Source organism: Cydia splendana, chromosome Z, assembly GCF_910591565.1.
Source record: "Cydia splendana chromosome Z, ilCydSple1.2, whole genome shotgun sequence".
Classification (NCBI taxonomy): Eukaryota; Metazoa; Arthropoda; class Insecta; order Lepidoptera; family Tortricidae; genus Cydia; species Cydia splendana.
Window position 1 is genome coordinate 28,951,011 of NC_085987.1, and position 21,137 is coordinate 28,972,147.

The following is a 21,137-nucleotide window of genomic DNA, read 5'->3' on the forward strand; positions in this document are numbered from 1 at the left end:
GAATATGTAGGTATTCATAATTTGTACTCAGGCTAAATAACTAAAGGGCATGGTTGTTATTAGAGCCAACCAGCGTAACATGACCGAGCGATGTACTACCCGAGGCGTAATTGGAATGCGAGCCTATGCTGGTTAGTCCGAGCAATCAGCCCATCCGAAGCCCGCCCTAAGCGGTTTTAATAACAACCATGCCCTTTAGTTATTTAGCCTGAGTACAAATTATGAATACCTACATATTCCAGGTTTGCATCGTGTTATAATAAAACGTAATGAAGTAGCGGTAAATAATAAAACGAAATCACTTCTGTCGGTTTTTGACCGATTTGTTTGTTCCTTTGTATAAATATGTAATTCAATTTACAGTTAATAAGATAAATTTAGTCCGGATAATAAGTTATTTTCTACTTAACTAGAATGAGACTCTTCTATTTTAGTTTTTACACTTATACCGGTAAAACTGTTTTAATATTTTTGATCACTTTTAAAGCAGTTTACTGAATCACTAACTGACACATAATTATTTATTACAGCACGCTACATTTATACTATACTATTTATACTGTTTTTATTAGTATTGAATTCTAACAATATTTTGGTGGTAACTACTGGGAATAAAAATTCCCACCTTTTACCAGTGGTAACTACAGTGGTAGCACCCACCAAGCAGAGTTGGTGGTAACTATTGGGATTTTTTTTTCCAGTAGTTACCAGTGGTAAAAGGTGGGAAAAAAAATCCCAGTAGTTTCCACTGGTAAGAACTTGGTGGTAACTAGTGGGAATAACCCGTTATTTATATAGCCTGACTACAAATTATGAATACCTACATATTCCAGGTCTGCGTCGTGTTACAATAGAACGAAATGAAGTAGCTGTAAATAATGAAACGAAATCAGTTCTGTCGGTTTTTAACTGATTTGTTTGTTCGTTTGTATAAATATGTAATTCAATTTACCGTTATGTAATAAGAGAAATTTAATCCGGATAATAAGTTAATTTCTACTTAACTAGAATGAGACTCTTCTATTTTAGTTTTCACACTTATACCGGTAAAACTGTTTTAATATTTTTGATCACTTTTAAAGCAGTTTACTGAATCACTAACTGACACATAATTATTTATTACAGCACGCTACCCGTTTATACTATACTATTTATACTGTTTTTATTAGTATTGAATTCTAACAATATTTTGGTGGTAACTACTGGGAAAAAAAAATCCCACCTTTTACCAGTGGTAACTACTGGGAATAAAAATTCCCAGTAGTTACCACCAACCACCAAGCCGAGTTGGTGGTAACTAGTGGGATTTTTTTCCCAGTAGTTACCAGTGGTAAAAGGTGGGAAAAAAATTCCCAGTAGTTACCACTGGTAAGAACTTGGTGGTAACTAGTGGGAATAACATATATAAACATTATAATAATTTTATTGCTGTATTCAAATAGCGTATTTAACGCTGATTATAACGATATATAATTTAATCTTTTTTCAAACATAGATAAGCTTAAATCGACGATTTTGTAAAATTCTCTTAATCTGCGCAGACCACCCATCGGGGCCCCGCCACGTGACTGCTTTTGCGCAAATCCGCGGCGCCACTTGACTACTTTTCGCGTTTTCGCTGGCGCCACTTGAAGGGTTAATAAGGCATGCGTTGTGTTGTGGGTAAAGTCAAGGACATAGATTTATAAGGCATAGATCGAGTGTTCGTACATCCCTAGTGAAGCCATTTCAAGTGCGACGTCACGTCGCACTCGTGTCACCGTATTCGATCGGCCCTGGCAGTACTCAAGGTCACGTCGGTTTGTGTACACCTCCCGTTTAAAAATCAAAAACACAGGAAAAATGGTTGTTTGTGCATTGAATGGGTGTCACAACGCATCATATCATAAAAACAAACCGACTTACATTACATTTCACGCGTAAGTATAGAGTTTAAAGTGATATTTTTACGTAATCATAACTACAAAAGTCCAATGTTTCGTTAGCCGCCATTTGTCATAAATGTTGCCAGTGTAGTGAATATTTTTTCCTCAAAATGGGACATGACGTTTACATTCTAAAATGAATACGCTTAATTGAAGTTCCTTGTGTAATTATATAAAAATTATATATTTTTAAATATTTCATAATTTTATTTCAAATTATGTAGCAATTTCATGCACATTTTAAATAAAAAATTGTTAAAATGGATCAATTTTTTTATTTAAACCTTATTTCACAAAGGACTCTAATGCAAAAAATCCTTAAATAAACAAAAAGCTTTTGCTATTAAATCTACACACAAATTATTAATAACCAAGTGTTAAGGATATTGTTAAATCCCCACTTTGAGGGAAATATCTATATACTGGCAACACGTTTTTGTATATGTGTGTGTGTTGCTGAGCGTAAAACACGAGCCTCCCACGGACACATCGATCGTGTTTCGGCTTCACTTTTGGCAGGTTAGCCGTATGGGGACTATCTGTCTATGCGTTATTAGTTTAAGGACAAGGATATATATGTCGGAAACCGATGGTCCTAAAGGCGGGTGGGCGCATGGGGGTAGTACCTCGATGTATTAACTTCACAGCTAAACCAGTATGCTATGCTACCACTGCTACCAGTACATGAAATAAACATTCGGACTCGTTAACCATACTAGCGCCTACTATATTTCAGTACTAAATGTTTAAAATAACTAATTGCTATTTTTAACTCAAGGGATCGATTAGAAAATAAAAAGATCACTTAAAATCGTTTAAATTTTTATTCAAGTCTAACTAGGCCAGCTCCAACCCTACACCTCTGACCTGAGAAGATTTAGCCCTATATGGGACCGGCAACAAACTCAGCGGGACGCATCTTTTCAAAACAACACATCTTTTCTTTATTTCACAAAAGTAAGCTTCTAATGAAACATAAGAAATCAAAATAACACTTGAAATAAAACACTTAGCTAAATGGTAAAAGAACGTTGGATTCTATAAGCTTTCAGAATAATCCTTCAGGTATACGCCTTCAGGAACGTGGCGACTTAGGCACGAGGTATGGCTAACGATAACGTCCGATCTCTAGCGCGGTCCGATCAAGAAGAACTACCAGCGGCGGAGCCACGCTGCTCCCACCTCAAATCAAGTTGGCAAACCTGCTCGACCAGTCTACCAACATAACGACAAAAATGCCACCTCGTGCCGAACTTACCGGAACGTTAACCGAACCACTTGACGTTCCAAAGCCTTCTACCTGTCATTTTAGCTCAACAACACGCCAATAGATGGCGTTACTCTCTACGTTAGGAATTTCGTTACAACCAATTAATAACAAGAAACATTGCTAATCGATTTTATACAGGCATCTAAAACAATGAACTGTAACGCTGCAATACGTCCTTCTGGAGTCACGCTCCGACACATATAATATATAGATACTTAAATACATAGAAAAAACACCCATGACTCTGGAACAAATATTGGTGCTCATGCCTGAAATGAATCAGTTGTGTAATTAAAGTAAGTTCTTCGTTTTGTAATTACAACATTATGTTGCAGCGCCTACGCCTACAAATTATCTGCTTGTCCAAAAGTTGCCAATATAAAGGGGCCATAAAATATGTACTGTAAAACGTACGATACACGTGCGAATAAGTAATTCGTAACTCGTGTCGATTTAAAAACACTCCCTTCGGTCGTGTGTTAATTTATGGCCACTCGTTTCGATTTTCCTCTTTTTCGCACTTGTATCGTAAATAACTATATATAAACATCAATAAGGGAGGGCTCATTTAGACGGTGCGAGAAGTCGCATGCGAGTATCAATACATTGCGGTTTTTGATCGGTCGGTTGAATTGGACTTAACAGTCCGCAATGTAACTAATAAAATCGCATGCGAGTTCGAGCGCCGTCTAAATCGGCCCTAAAATGTGGAATAAATAATAATACAGAGGTTTCAACATTGAGCTTTATTCAAGACTTAAACTTTTTTTGCTTTAAACACAAATCCAGTTTACTGATAATTACGCAACCTTTAAAACAATAAGTCTTCTTTCTTTAAATCATTACACCGGAAAATAAGATCACATAGTTCCGAGGCTGACAATGGGGCTATTTAGTCTTTCCGTATTTGGACTAGAAAAAGAACTACATCATAATGCATGACATTGGTATTACAACTACATAAAATAGTACATTTATAAAACTAACACATGACAAATTAATCAGACCTCGCCGTCAGCCCCCTTGGACACTACAGAACATACTGCTTATTAAATGTAAGGAACACATAATAATTTTATTTTAGCGATATATTTAATGCATGCACTTAATGATTACTCACGGAAATATTTCGTTTCCTAACATAAATTTTGAGATATTCCTTTATCTTAACACGTTTAAGAGAAATGCGATAATGCAGCAAGAATTATTATTAATACAGAAAATGTGAATCGATTAATGCGATATCTCAACTTATCACATGTTTTCCCACCAAGTTAATAAATATTTTTATAAGTTACACTTAATAATCAGCACTAATACTTTAATGGGCAAGCACATGAAGGAAGGTGCGATCTCATATTAATAATCCACACCCTGAGTGAACCCTGTCTAGGGGAAACGTGACAACTTCAATTAATATCACTGTTACGTTACATCAAAACAATCAGCTACGTACTCGTACCGTACTGCAGGCTCTGCAGTGGTGTCAAACCAACACTAGTGTATACATACATTAACTAAATTATGCTCTTCAAATAAAATATACAATATTTACACCTGCCACGAAATACAAAAAATAAAAATATGGATATTTATTAAATATCAAACAATATCATTGACACCCACGAATCATGATTTTTTTAATAAAATTCAGAATAGAAATATATTTTTATTTAACTATGCTACCATACTGCAAGGGACAAAGATTTAACTAATAGATTGTAAAAAGATGTACAGTATTTACACAACTCAATTTAATGAAATTTATCATATAAGAATTCTGGTCAAATGTCATGAAAAATGACATTTCATAAAGAACTAAATAAGTAACTATATACAACATATTTACAACATTGATAAACGCTAATTATTCTAAACTTACTCCGTCTTATGACGTTTGTCGTCGTTATTATTATTACGCTTTCGACCTTTCGCGTGTGCTAACATAGTAACTAATTTCTTATGGCTATCGCCGACGATCCAGCCGTGCTGTTGTTGTTGCTGCTGCTGAGCTTCTTCGACGCGCGCGTGCTCGCGGTCGGCGCGCGCCAGCTCCTCGCGAGCTAGAGCCTCGCGCACTTGTTCGTTGTCGCTGCCGTCCGAGGGCCAGTAATACGTGCGGGTGCGTACCCCGCCCGACGTGCTGGGCTCGGCCGGCACGAGGAACGTCGGCTCCGACGGATCGCCAGCCGTACCTTCCGTCGACGTAGAAGGCCCGGCGGAAGGAGACGATATACTCGCGCCCGATGATGTGGATGGAATAGCCGGCGGTTCCTCCACAGACTTGCAACCGCCGCCGATTGCACTAGCTGCACTGGTGCTAGGCTCACTTCTCTCTGATGATCCGAGTGGTGCAAGTGTACTTCCTGAGCTAATATTGTCTACAGGCTCAAAGCAGCTAGGACCGCTTGTATGCATCGCGGTGTTGCGAATACTACTAGATACCCTGCTTACAATTTCCTGTTTCTTCAAAGAAATATGGCGGTTGTTAGTTCGCCGCCCGCCCGTATGTTGCCAGTCTTTCTTTTTGCCTTTCTTTTTGCGAGTAGTTCCAGAAGCCATGGATCCCGCACTGTTTGGCCGAGGAGGGCCGCCGTCGGGCTCTGATTCTGAGCTCCAGGTTTCAGCGAGAATGTTTTGTTTTCCTACTGTACATTTTCTACGAGCCCTTTGTCTCGCTACGCCAGTTTCGTCTGATGTAAAATCTTCTAATCCGATTTCATTATAATTACTGTAAATTCCGAAGCTATCGTCTATTTTTGTCACGGGCGATCTATCGTCTTTGGACTTAGAATTGCTTTTTTTCATTCCCTCGTTTCCTTTCCTAGAAGCTCCTGTGTCATCCAAATAATCATCTTGCATTAAAGACATTCGTTCATGTTTTTTCAACGACGTGTTATCACATTTCTTTGGTGAAACCGGTTTTAATTCGGGTGGTGATAATGAAGGACGAAGTCCAGGTTTTGTACTTTTATGATCGCCAATAAACGATTTCAAACAGAGTTTTGAAGTGGATGGGCCGTAATCAACAAAAGATGAAGGCTCATCGTCATCATCGTTATCCGAAGAATGATTCTTATATTTTGATGAGTAATTATCTTTGTCTGTACTTAAATTATATTTTTTCTTGGTATGGTATTGTTCGTATTTCGGTATTAATTCTTCAGATCGACTTGGAGACGCCATTATGTTTTCGTATTTTGAAGCATAAGGCGCTTCATCATTAAGAGGCAGCGATTCATCGTTCAGCATCGAAGAACTGGGTTCATCTTCCAGTAAACTGTCAAAAAGCTGGTCGAGATTGGCCTTTGGTTTGACCGGTTCTTTGCTCTTTGTTGCTTTCTTTTCACTTCGTACAGCGTTGTTTTTGAAAATTTTTCCCATGACTGCGTTTTTCTCAACTGCGTCTCTTTTCTTCATTTGGGACGACACTTTCTTGGTGTCTGTGGAAATTTTGGTGTTGCTTACGTCACAAGACATTAAGCTGTTTTCAGTTTCATCATCGCTGCAAACATAATCGTCCGACATGTAGACGAAGTCGTCGCCGTCAGAGCCGCTGGCACTGGAGTGGTCAGCCTCCTCCACGACGGGGTTGACTTTCGACGTACTCGGGGTGTCCTTGCTAGTGATGCTTTTAAACCTCTCCATTAAAGTTGATGGTCTGAATTCGAATAACTCCACATCTTCATTATCCATGAACTCATATACATCAACATTTTTCAAGGAAGCGGAACTATCATTAAGAGGATGGTCACTGTCATATTTGCTACTTGATTCGGAGTTTTTATTTTCTCTCTTCTTCCTTAAAGTACTTTTCTTTTTCTTTTTATGCGAGCCTTCCAAAGGTGATACAATTGCAGATATATTTATATCAGACGTTGGAATGGATACTTTAATTCCGTCAAAACCTTTTAGTGCCCCTTTAGTTAGAACAGTATGCGGATGATTCTTCTTGGAAATTTTTTTACCTTTTTTCTTGTCAATCTTTTTGCGTCCTTTGCGACTGAAACAAAAATAGTTTTGCTTTTATACAGGTTGGCCAAAAAATAAGTGCATTCCCGTTGCCAGGGAGGTTTTGGGATTATATTGAGCAACTTTTACTATGGGACCAACCCCGAAAGCGCGAAAAAAAATCTCCCTCCCATAGAAAATGGACCAGCCAAAATGTATGAAACGGCCAAATTTTTTTGCGATTTCGGGGTTCGTCCCATAGTAAAAGTTTCTGAGTATAATCCCAAAACCAAAACCTCCCTGGCAACGGGAATGCACTTATTTTTTGGCCACCCTGTATAACATGAAAATGCTGCATTTATTATATTAACACATTCGACACCGCGTACCCGACTCTCGGGCACTCGTAAACTTTACTCAGATGCCGGCATACCCGCTAGTCGGGCAAGAGCTATAAACCTACACGCGACGCCGAAGTGCCCGACAGGCGGGCAAGCATTGCATCTTCACTACCTCAGGGCTGCCACTGCCACTAACAGAAAAAATTGTAAGTCTTCTGATTATTATGTGGTCGAAAAGTTGGTACAGTTGATTATTATATTTTATTACTTCACTTTGTATTTTTATTTACTTTACCTAATGCGATTACAAAATAAAAATTCTTATTAGTTGGTTATAGCAGGAGATCTAAGGTCCCGTTTTCTAAGGGGACCTTGCATTTTGGAGACAAAGCAAACCGCTTGGAACAGGTGTTCCTGGGGGTGACCTGAGCTGATTAAGCCCGGTTGCCAAGAGGTTCCCCCCAGCTGGTGGGCAGGGGAGGGGGGAGAAAAGTGCCTCCGGCGCGCCTCACTCTAAGCTTAATATCTGCATACATCTCGCAAATATATCAAGTTTGGTGTCATTTTCGTATAATTCGAGGATTTAGAATTCATTTCTGTGATTAAATTTTCACTCACCCATACAAAAAATTAGAAAAATTCAAAATTCCAAAAAAATCTTTAGATTTTTTTTTCCAAAATTCTCTACAAAATGTATACTATGAGGATTTGCTCTAGAAAAAAAATACCTGTGAATAGCCCAGTTATCCTACTATACAGAATAGTAAACTTGTCAAACATTTTTTTTCATAACTCTGTTAAAAAAAAATGTTTTGTGTCGCGCGGCGTACCTGCATTGTAAGAGCGGTATGCAACGTTTAGGATTTTTAAGTATGTTTAGATGATTTCTGATAAGTTGTTATTCTTCTGGTGGTAGATTACATTAATAAATGACTTCTGGACGTGATATATATATACATATATAAATTAAATATATAAATAAAGATGTTGGGAAAACTTTCGCTAATAGAGTTAAGTATTATAAATGTGATAAAATTAACATAGAAGATGTTTGACAAAAAATGCGGGTTAAAATAAGATATATATTGTTCGTAATTGCCATTACATGCCCATGGGACTGTGCATTTTAGGTTTTTTTAACGCAGTTGCACCTCCTTACGCATTTTGTTTTGCAGCGGCAACGATTAAGCTCTAAACAAGCAGCAGCCGCCGCAGGTAGGCTTGTCCATATGGGCTCCCAATAACCATGTTGTTTGGACCAGCCCCAGTCAGCAGGGCATGGTGGCTGTTGCTGAGGGGCTATACTCTGTCCCCAAACATAGACCAAATCCTACACCAGAACATGCGACACAACTGAAAACCGCCGTGTCGCCGAAATAATTTTCAACCAGGTTGACAAGGTGCAGAAAACCCTAGAGGAAAAGCAAACCGCTCTATGTGCGTTCCTTGATGTTGAAGGTGCTTTCGACAATACGCACAAAGACCATACTCAATGGTATGAAATTAGAGGGAGTAGACGAAACCACCAGATGGGTACATAGCATGCTCTCGAACAGAGTAGCCACTCTGAACATCAATACTATATATAGAGCATGAATTTTATACCACTAAAGGGTGCCTACAAGGAGGCGTTTTATCCCCACTATTATGGACCCTAGCAGTGGACCAACTTCTTACAATCATGTCAGGCCAAGACTTTGATACACAAGGATATGCCGACGACCTTGTAGTCATCGTCAAAGGCCCTTGCCTCAACACAATATCCAACCTAATGCAAGGAGCTCTAAACACAATATTCAAATGGTGTAGAGAAAATGACTTGTCCATTAATCCGAGCAAGACTGTAATAGCCATTTAACCATTCACAAGGAAACGGAAGCTCGATAAACTCACAAAACCAAGACTTAATGGACAAATAATACCGTTCTCGGCAGAGGTCAAGTATCTAGGGGTCACCTTCGACCAAAAGTTAACTTGGAACCCTCACCTGAGAAACATTATACAAAAAGCGAAAATGGCCATGTGGTCATGCTGTCGAATGTCAGGAGCAAGATGGGGCTTAAGACCCAAATTGCTATGTGGTTATACACAGCGGTAGTGAGGCCAATTGTCACCTATGCCTCCGCAGTCTGGTGTAACAAAACCAGCCAAAAGACAGCAATAGACACTCTAAACAGCCTGCAACGCACGGCTTGTTTAACAGTAACATGCGCCTACTCCTCGCCACCGGGAGCGGCCCTAGATGCACTGCTGGACATCATACCACTCCACTTGCAGGTGCAAAAGGAGGCCAAGCAGTGCGTCTACAGAATATACACGCTAAACAGGCAAAAATGGCGCTCTCAGGCATTAACCAATCTAAAGGCCTGGGTTTTCGCGAATAGAACCCCTAGCATGCCCACTGATGACACGCACACCAAATGTCATCTCACCAAACTGTACACAGTAGAAATACCTCCTAGAGACAAATGGGTCAACAACCAAATGTACTTCGAAGAGGGAAGCCACATCTGGTATACAGATGGTTCCAAGAAAGGCAATGATGTGGGATGTGGGATCTATGGTGAGAGATCTAAGCTCAGAGCTAACGTCAGCATGGGCACACTGGCCTCAATCTTCCAGGCAGAAGTCTTCGCCATCAACAAATGTGCGGAGATCAACCTGGATAGAAACCTAAGACACCAGCATATCTACATCAACTCAGAGAGCCAGGCTGCTCCGCTGGCACTAGAATCCCTTGAGTCAAACTCAAAACTAGTCCAGAACTGTAAAACAAACCTAAATGCATTGGCTTACTCCAACAAAGTTACACTTAGATGGGTACCAGGGCACTCCGACATTAACGGAAACTAAGAAGCGGACGAACTTGCTAGAAAGGGCGCAGACACACCCCTGGTCGGCCCAGAACCCTTCTGTGGAAGCACAAAACGAGATGCATATTCTCTGCTCAGCAACTTAGAAAAAACGAGAGCAATCGATTGGTGGAAGTTCGTTAAAGGACAAGAACACTCGAAAGCTCTGATCAAAGGGTTCAACAGCAAAACTGCTAAGGAGCTTTTAAGACTCAAAAGGCACAAAACCTGCGCGGTGACCAGAATGCTGACTGGACACTGCAAGTTGAACAAACATATATGTTTCAAATTGGCAAGAAACAAGATGCAACATGCAGGTTCTGTCAGGAATCAGAGGAGACTGCAATGCACATTCTCTGTTCTTGTGGACTACTAATGTCAACAAGAAGTACCTACCTAGGGCGACACGTAGTGCAACCCTATGAGGTACAAAACATTACGGCCCAAAGAAATTGGAACTTTCTGGATGCAACGGGCATTAGTAATGAACTTAAAGGGCCGTCACAATAGATCAATGCTGGTCAATGCGACACTCAAAGGCCCACAACACCACAATAATAATAATAATGTCCCGCGGGGGCAGCTTGTGGCGAGCTGACGGTGAGTGGCGACACCGCGGACCCCTATTCCAGAGGGCCCTGTCATCTGGCTCTCGCCTCTGTGCTTGCCTTGATTGGCCGGCCAGAATGGAGAAGCAAAAGCAGGACCTATGCTCCAGGTTGGAAGTGTAAAATGTCATAACGCCGGCGGCCTGCTGAACGGATTACCGGGATCTACCTACCGCAGACTCACCTCTCGACAACCTCACAGCCACTCCAAAGTGTTGCCCTGTTGTCGCACTGTGCGTGCGGCCATTGCGGGGCCCACTCAATGAGTTGGCGAGTCACCACCTGTCATTTACAATTTTGAGACTGATTGTCACGGCAGATGTCCGCTAGTCTCTCCCATAGCCCATTATCCAGTCCATCCAACTTTCAAATCTATAGCCCATGACCTTAGTTCCCATCGCAGCACAAAAGTGCTGCACTGCAATAGTCTTTGCACCTGGCGGGGACCATCTCCGGATGTATCACATTGTGCGTTCGGGGATAGTATCCACCACATGTATCCCTTGCTTTTAGATTAAAGTGCCTTAAAGGGCCTCTGCGCTGTTGGCTTCGGCCCCACGTACGCCTCCCAAAGGCCCGGAACCCCATGGTCCCGAGATATGGAAAAGACATACAAATAATAATGTTAATTTTATCACATTTATAATACTTAACTCTGTTGGCGAAAGTTTTCCCAACATCTTTATTTATATATTTAATTTATATTTGTATATATATCACGTCCAGAAGTAATTTATTAATGTAATCTACAACCAGAAGAAATGGTCACGAAATGGAGTAGCTATCGTACTGAGTGATATCCTCAAGGATAGAGTAATTAACGTAGATAGAAAATCAGACCGCCTTATCGCAGTGAAGATAGCACTGGATAGTCAGTTACCAATTAATATAATATCTGCCTATGCCCCTCAAATGGGATGCTCACTAGAAGAGAAAACATCGTTCTGGGAAGATTTTGATGATTTATTAATGTCAATAAAAACTGGAGAACACAAGATAATAGGGGGCGATCTCAATGGCCATATTGGAACCACGATGGAGGACTACAAGAACGTGCATGGTGGCTATGGTTTTGGAAGTATAAACCCTCAGGGAATAGAAATATTAGATTTTGCAACAAGACATGATTTACATTTGGTAAACACATATTTTAAGAAGAAAGAGCATCATTTAATCACTTATAAAAGCGGCGGAAAGACTTCACAAATAGATTTCATACTTGGAGATAAAAGTCTAAGACGTTGTTTTCGAGACTGTAAAGTTATACCAGGTGAGTCTTTGACCGCACAGCACAGAATTTTATTAACAAAATTTAAGCTTCCCAAACCTATCCGACATATAACCGATAAAACAGAAAGAGTCAAATGGGTAAATCTGACCGGCGAGAACGGCGGCACACTGATTAGAACACTGAATAATTATCTAGAGGAAGATATAAATGTAGAATATAAAAATAGTTCAGATATGTGGCTCAAGTTTGAAGAGAGGTGCAAAGTACAAGCGAAAATTTGTTTAGGTGTCTCTAAAGGCATTATCAAAGATAAAGATCCCAGTTGGTGGAACAAAACCGTTAAACAAGCTATCCAAAACAAGAAAGACCTTTTTAAGACATGGCAAATTAGCTGCTCTAACGAAGACCACGAAAACTACAAGAAAGCCAAATTAGAAACTAAAAGAACGGTTGCACAAGAAAGAGCTGCTGCCAGGGTGGGTTTTTATAACAAAATCGAAACTGCTAAGGAGGACACCGAAATATTCAAAATTGCAAAACAACGTTTTCGAAATACATTGGACATCAAAACAAATAAATATATCAAAGACAAATTAGGAAACCTTCTTACCTCTGATGAAGCCATAAGAACGCGGTGGAGAGAATACTTTGATGAACTCTCAAATGAAGAATTTCCTAGTGAGGCACTACCAGATTTAATACCTACCTCTGGACCGATTCCAGATATTAGTGAAGATGAAGTGATACTCGCAGTAAGAAAAATGAAGAATAGGAAAGCAGTTGGCCCAGATGAAACCCCGGCCGAAATCTGGAAAATGCTGGGTAATATTGGGATTAACTGGCTTACGAAATTATTCAACCTTATTCTCTCAACTGGTAGTATTCCTAATTCCTGGCGAAATAGTTACTTGGCACCCTTTTTCAAAAATAAAGGAGATGTTAGCGAATGTACAAATTACAGAGGAATCAAATTAACATCACACACCCTCAAAATTTGGGAGCGAATTATAAGTAGACGTTTACTAAACCAAATAACACTATCTGAAAATCAATTTGGCTTCACAGCAAATAAGTCGACTTCAGATGCTATTCAGGCATTGCGAATCGTTATGGAAAAACACAGAGCAAATAAAGAGAACCTGCATGTTGTCTTTATTGATTTAGAAAAGGCCTTTGACAGAGTCCCCCGAAAATTAGTGTGGCAAGCGATCAGGGCGCAAAACATTCCCGAAAAATATATCAGCATAATCAGGGACATGTACCACAACTGCACAACTCGAGTCAAAAGCCCAGGTGGCCTTAGCGAACCGTTCGAAGTCCAAGTTGGTGTTCATCAGGGGTCCACTTTAAGCCCTTTACTGTTTAATTTAGTAATGGATTATTTAACCAAGGATATACAACTGCCGGTGCCATGGTGTATGCTATACGCGGACGACGTAGTACTCTTAACCAAGTCAGCTGAAGACATGCAGACCCAGCTTACATCCTGGATTAAAGCATTGGAACAAAATGGCCTCAAGATTAGCAGGAGCAAAACCGAGTTCATGCAATGCAAATTTTCTACCGAAGTCCAAGACGACAAAGACCTGTGCATCGGAGAACATCCTGTACCTAAGGTAACTAGGTTTAAATACCTAGGATCTGTCATCTCATCCGATGCCAATATAGATGCAGACGTCTCCCACAGAACACAAGCGGCATGGCTCAAATGGCGAAGCTTATCAGGGGTTCTATGTGACAGCCGTATGCCCATTAAAGCGAAAGGAAAGGTGTATAAAACTGCCGTGAGACCTGCCATGCTATACGGCTCTGAGTGCTGGGCTTCACGTAAATGAGATGAAGATGCTACGCTGGGCTGGTGGTGTCACAAGACTAGACCGGATAAGAAACGAGTACGTTCGCGGAAGTTTCAAAGTGGCACCAATTCAAGACAAACTCCTTGAATCTCGTCTACGATGGTACGGCCACACTCGAAGAAGAGGAAATGACCATATTGTAAAAATTGCGCTAAACCTTCCTGAACGCCCTAGAGGAAGAGGCAGGCCAAAATCCACGTGGTGGTCCAATGTTAGAAACGACCTGAAGAACCTGAACATCGAAGAACAGACAACCCAGAACCGACCACTCTGGCGCAAACTGACAAGGAGACCCGACCCCACATAGGTGGGATAAGGGAAGGAAGAAGAAGAAGAAGAAGAAGAATCTACAACCAGAAGAATAACAACTTATCAGAAATCATCTTACATACTTAAAAATCCTAAACGCTGCATACCGCTCTTACAATGCAGGTACGCCGCGCGACACAAAACATTTTTTTTACAGAGTTATAAAAAAAATGTTTGACAAGTTTACTATTCTGTATTACTATACAGAATAGTAAACTTGTCAAACATTTTTTTTTATAACTCTGTAAAAAAAATGTTTTGCTCTAGAAAAAAAAAATACCTGTGAAAAGCCCAGTTATCCTACTGGATAACTGGGCTTTTCACAGCTATTTTTTTTTTCTAGGGCAAATCCTCATAATTTACATTTTTAGAGGATTTACGAAAAAAATAATTAAAAGATTTTTTTTTTGAATTTTGAATTTCTCGAATTTTTTGTATGGGTGAGTGAAAATTTAGTCACAGGAATGAATTCTTCATCCTCGAATTACACGAAAAAGACACCAAACTTGATATAGTTGCGAGATGTATGCAGATATAAAGCTTAGAGTGAGGCGCGCCGGAGGCACTATTTCCCCCCCACCCCTGCCCACCAGCTGGGGGGAACCTCTTGGCAACCGGGCTTAATCAGCTCAGATCACCCCCAGGAACACCTGTTCCAAGCGGTTTGCTTTGTCTCCAAAATGCAAGGTGGTGGACCTTAGATCTCCTGCTATTACGTGAAATTGCATACACGGGTATGTATCAATAGGAGTTAGAATTAGGAGAAGAACAAAACGGGGAGCCTAAACAGATGAGACAGCAGATTTAATTTTATCCACGTACTTATACGAAAGTTACTTGGCACAGCCCTGAGCGTCCGCCGCTTGCCCGACTAGCGGGTTCGCGGCGTGCGGCATTGAGTTGCACGTCGTTGCCCGACTAGCGAGTACTGTCGGTTTCTGGGGTATTGTTTGAAATTTTGCCTGGTTGCGAAAGTGTTAATATGATAGACAATGGATCCGGAGATTGCGGGTTCAAACCCCGGCCCGTACCAATGAGTTTTTCGGAACTTATGTATGAAATATTGTTTGATACACCGTTCGCTTTTCAGTGAAGGAAAACATCGTGCAGAAACCGGACTAATCCCAATAAGGTCTAGTTTACCCTCTGGGTAGGAAGGTCAGATCGCAGTCGCTTTCGTAAAAACTAGTGCCTACACCAATTCTCGGGATTAGTTGCCAAGCGGACCTAAGGCTCCCATGAACCGTGGCAAAATGCCGGGATAACGCAAGGGAGATGATGAGACAATGGAATACTAACAAAGTTTAAATTACTGCCTAAGCGCTTACCTACGTTTAACAAAATTGTTGCCATAAAATGTTGGCGCCGTACAGCGCCCTCTCCTAATTGCTGCTACAAATATTTTGTATCTGTCTTTGTATCATAATTTTCTATGATTAATTATTTCGTAATAAAAGTACAGGTACAAAAGAAATAAGGAGGGTAACATTTTATTAATTTACTTCTTTCTGGGTATAACTTTTTATGCCTATTTCGCCTAACTGGCTAGAATTAAATGTATATCTATCAGAATCGATATCACTAAGTATACTTACACAGAATGATTCGGTCAAGTTGTGTTCTAATGTATGGGGAAAACAAACAAATTATAGCCAGCATTCAATGAATGTAGTATGATACCTTTAGGTATGGTGCTTTACGCACACTAATAGTGTCCCATCCCCCCTTCCCCTGACGCAACCCCCCCTTTTAGCATAAAATATGTCCCGGTTGACGGTATTTTTTAATTTTTGAGAAAAGTATTAGAGTTAGGAATAAAGTGTCAAGGTAAGAAATAATCCTTAATAAATTTTAAACAAAAAAGGTTATATGCAACTTTTTGGTAAGATTCACCATATTCATGTGTTAACTTGTTGAAGTTCAATATAACATCGTACGTGATAGTACTGAAAAAAATCTTAACGAACAATAAGCTTGCAAGGTTATTCTCCGTGTACGATTTCTTTCACTACTATCACGTACTATGTTATATTGAACTTCAACAAGTTTTTCAACGGTTAAATTTTGTCGAAGTTCATCTAGCCATAACATGAATATGGTGCGTCATATAAAAAAAATGAATATAACCTTTTTTGTTAAGAATTTAATAGTGATTATTTCTTTCATTGACACTTTTTTCCTATATTGTATACTTTCCACAAAAAATATAAAAAACTGTCAACGGAGACTAATTTCATGCTAAAGGAGGGGGGGGGGGGGGTTGCGTCAGGGGGAGGGGATGGGACACTAGTGTGCGTAAAGCCCCATACCCAAAGGTATCTAACTACATTAATTGCATGCTGGCTATAATTTGTTTTTCAAAAAACACAATTTGACCGAATCAGAAAGCTATTAATCATTTCATAATCGTTAGACAGATTAATTTACTTCAAAGGCCGGGAAATTGGGCATTGCCGACCTAGTGTAACATAAAGGGCAAAGCGAAGCGAACCCTGTGACCACAAAACATATGCGCACCACGGCGCCATAAATGCCATAATTTGACATCTGTATTGTAATACAGATGTCAAATTATGGCAGGGGAGCTGGCGATGCTCAATCAACCCCGTTATAAGTAACTTAAAATGGAATAAAAGGTTCCAAAAAATCTGCAAAAATGATTATGGGACTTAGGAAGATAAAATAAAGTTCGGAAGTACCTATTCTTTTGTAATGTCGTACGAACATTCGTAGAGTGGAGTTCAATAGAAAAAACAAATAAAGTAAACAAACTAATTTACCTTTATTTCTTTGTAATCTCGCACTTTTGTGGACGACCTTGTTTTATCAACAGTTTATATACCTACTTAAACATTTTATTTATATCAATTACTAGTTAAAATATAAAATAATCTTTAACACTTTAACTCAGCGGTCGGCAACCTTTTAGCAGCCAAGGGCCACATAGTAGTTAACGAAGATGACGCGGGCGGCACTTTGTTAATATTTATGACTTTATCAGACATTGACGCTTATCAATATTACATACAAAATAGTCAGGGAACCTCGCGGGCCGCAAGTAAGAGGCCTGCGGGCCGCTTGTTGCCGACCGCTGCTTTAACTGACCGTAGTTCTGTAGAAAGCGACCAACTTTTTATTTTTGTCAAAGTGACTTACACCCTAACTCAGTAGCTTTAGTCGCTTTCTGCATTGATAAAAAAATTGAGTTGGTCGTTTTCTGCATAACTACGGTCAACTGATATTTTTTAAAGCAATAATAGTAGGAGATCCCACATATGGTCGACCTTCACCAATCTGTCTGACGGATGAAACTATGAAAATATGAAAGAAAATATGTTCCAGAACATAAATAAGTAGGGTTGCCTAAAGAAATATAGACTAGGCCAAAAAATTCAAAATCGCTCTCCTTCTTGATGCGACTGGCAAAGCATATTACTTTTTGGCAACCGGGTTTTTTAACCTAATTAGACCCCGCTGAATCCGAATTTGCCGGTTGCTCGATCGAAATCTTGACCGGAAGTGAGATATTTGACATTAAAGGTCCCTTTTTTTGTTTTTCGTAAATAACTCTTAAACGGTGGCGCATAGCAAAAAATGTTCTATTACATAAGTAATATGCATAAAATTGCCTACAAGAAAGATTCAGTACAATTTTTCGCTAGGATCAATATTCAAAGAGATTTTAACGCGGGAAATTTAATTATAATCACTTCTAAGGTCCCGTTTTTTAGGTTTTCGTAAATAACTCATAAACGGTGGCCAATATCAAAAATGTTGTTAGACGTTAATAATCTACACAAAATTTTGAACAAAAAACATTCAGTACACTTTTCGCAGGCATCAATATTTAAAAAGATAATAAAGAGGGAAAGTTAATTGTAATAAATTTTAAGGTTCCTTGTTTTTATTTTTTCGTTAATAATTTGAAAAGTATGACTCATAGCAAAAAAACATCTTATACATAAATAATAAACGTAAAATTTCCTTCAAGAAACACGTAGAACACTTTTCGCTAGGATCAATATTTAAAAAGACAAAGCAGCGGGTAAGTTAATTATAATCAATTTTAAAGTCCCTTTTTAGTTTTTTGTAAATAACTCGTAAACGGTGTCCCATAGCGAAATATTTTTAAGAATAAATTATCTACATAAAATTTCCTCCAAAAAACATCTAGAACACTTTTCTCTAGGATCAATATTTCAAGCGATATTAAAGGAAGAAAGTTAATTACAATCAGTTCACAGGTCACTTTTTTTTAGTTTTTCGTAAATAACTCGTAAACGGTGGCCCGTTGCAAAACAATATTCTACATAAATATTATACATAAAATTGTCCACAAAAAAGGTTCAGTACACTTTTTCGCTACAATCAATATTTAAAGAGGTATTAAAGGGGGTAAGTTAATTGTAATCAATTTCCAGGTCCCTATTTTTAGGTTTTCGTCTATACATATAGGTAAAGAACTATTTTATTTTATTTTATTTTCAAAATGTAGACCCAGTAGTTTCGGACATAAAGGGGGGGATGGTAATGTTTTGTATTTTAATGTTTTATTTTGGGGAAGGGGGCTTTATCTCCGAAACTACTGGGTCTAAAATTTTGAAAAAATATACAGAATAGAACCTATAGATGACAGGAAAACCTATTAGAATTATGCAGTCAAGCGCGAGTCGGACATTACTTCGTTTTTGAACCGATCCCTACAGGTTTTTTAAAGGCAATTCACATATATAAAATACATTGTTAAAAATTGGGTAATGTACGGAACCCTTGCAACGCGAGTCCGACTCGCGCGTGGCCGGTTTTTTTTTTCATTTTGAGGTAAGGAACCCTAAAAAGAGAAAAGTGTTCCATATGTTTTTCGTAGAAAATTTTATATCGATTATTTATTTACAAGAACATTAAGAACTTATTTTGCTATGAGCCTTATTTTACGAGTCATTTGCGAAAACCTAAAAATAGGAACCTGGAAATTGATTATAATTAACTTACCCCCTTTAATATCTCTTTAAATATTGATCGTAGTGAAAAAGTGTACAGAACCTTTTTTATTGACAATTTTATGTTTAATATTTATGTAGAATATTGTTTTGCAACGGGCCACCGTTTACGAGTTATTTACGAAAAACTAAAAAAAGTGACCTGTGAACTGATTGTAATTAACTTTCTTCCTTTAATATCGCTTGAAATATTGATCCTAGATAAAAGTGTTCTTGATGTTTTTTGGACGAAATTGTATGTAGATAATTTATTCTTAAAAACCTATTTCGCTATGGGACACCGTTTACGAGTTATTTACAAAAAACTAAAAAGGGACTTTAAAATTGATTATAGTTAACTTACCCGCTACTTTGTCTTTTTAAATATTGATCCTGGCGAAAAGTGTTATGCATGTTTCTTGTAGGAAATTTTACGTTTATTATTTATGTATGAGATTTTTTTTGCTATGAGTCATACTTTTCAAATTATTAACGAAAAAATAAAAACAAGGAACCTTAGAATTTATTATAATTAACTTTCCCTCTTTATTATCTTTTTAAATATTGATCCCTGCGAAAAGTGTACTGAATATTTTTTGTTCAAAATTTTGTGTAGATTATTAACGTCTAACAAAAATTTTTGATATTGGCCACCGTTTATGAGTTATTTACGAAAACCTAAAAAACGGGACCTTAGAAGTGATTATAATTAAATTTCCCGCGTTAAAATCTCTTTGAATATTGATCCTAGCGAAAAATTGTACTGAATCTTTCTTGTAGGCAATTTTATGCATATTACTTATGTAATAGAACATTTTTTGCTATGCGCCACCGTTTAAGAGTTATTTACGAAAAACAAAAAAAGGGACCTTTAATGTCAAATATCTCACTTCCGGTCAAGATTTCGATCGAGCAATCGGCAAATTCGGATTCAGCGGGGTCTAATTAGGTTAAAAAACCCGGTTGCCAAAAAGTAATATGCTTTGCCAGTAGAAATCGATTTTATGAAAAATATGACCAGTCTAATATGGTCAAGGCTATTTTTAATAATTTAAAAAAAAAAAATTTTTTCTACAAACGTCACCGATTTGTCTGACGAACGAAATAAGTTTCAATGGAAAGTATACAACTTGTACAACATAAATCAACTAGGTTGCCTATCTTTTTCCGGTCACTATTATGTGGTTGCCGTGTTTAAAGAGGTGATTTGTGATTTTATATCGATAATTGCACTCATCTGTCTGACGCTTGAATTATACATCAAAATGATGGTAATTTTATTGCAAATACAATGGTATAGGGTTGCCTGAGAAAATCCGGTCACAAATAAGGGTTGCCAGGCTTTTAAATAAAATAAGAAGGGAAGACTTTTAGCGATAGAGTCTGGCTACTGAAATTTTACACAAATGTTTGGCGGGAAATTCATATAATCTTGGGCTGGTCACACTTTGTGTAGATGTGTAAATTATAGTTTTGATACTAGACAATATTTATGATTTTCTGTGCACACATAAGGTACCTAAGGAAATAAGTTAAGTATACGTTTACGTGCACTCAAAGTCAGCTCACATAATTTCTACCACTATTTTAAGTACAGTCAACGACAAACACATATGTTTACGTTCCTATGTTTAGATATTATAGATATTTTCCAGAACTTTTAGTTTATCGGTTTCTTTATACACTTGTCCTGTTTATGAGATTCAGGCATTAATAAATTCACGTACTTAATCAAAGTAATAGGCAAATGTTAGTACTAGAGTCTGGCTAGCCAAATTTTGTTGACAAATATTTCCTTGTTGTATCACCAATTGT

General features: G+C 38.5%; 3 protein-coding genes across 10 annotated transcripts in view; 1 reads left to right on the top strand and 2 right to left on the bottom strand.

Moving 5' to 3' along the window:
• The window catches only part of LOC134804747 (protein AF-10), a 453,368-nt gene that overhangs the window by 119,277 nt on the left and 312,954 nt on the right, over positions 1 to 21,137 (top strand). The gene's annotated exons all lie outside the window — the stretch shown is intronic.
• The window catches only part of LOC134804897 (ADP-ribosylation factor-like protein 5B), a 288,633-nt gene that overhangs the window by 41,270 nt on the left and 226,226 nt on the right, over positions 1 to 21,137 (bottom strand). The window lies entirely within an intron of this gene.
• Positions 3,927 to 21,137, bottom strand: part of LOC134804690 (uncharacterized) — a 79,640-nt gene continuing 62,429 nt past the window's right edge. For both annotated transcript variants that reach the window (XM_063777812.1, XM_063777813.1), the window contains one exon: positions 3,927 to 7,198. In XM_063777812.1, the coding sequence (XP_063633882.1) occupies positions 5,074 to 7,198 (2,125 nt within the window). In that variant the 3' untranslated portion in view covers positions 3,927 to 5,073. The remainder of the gene's footprint in view (positions 7,199 to 21,137) is intronic.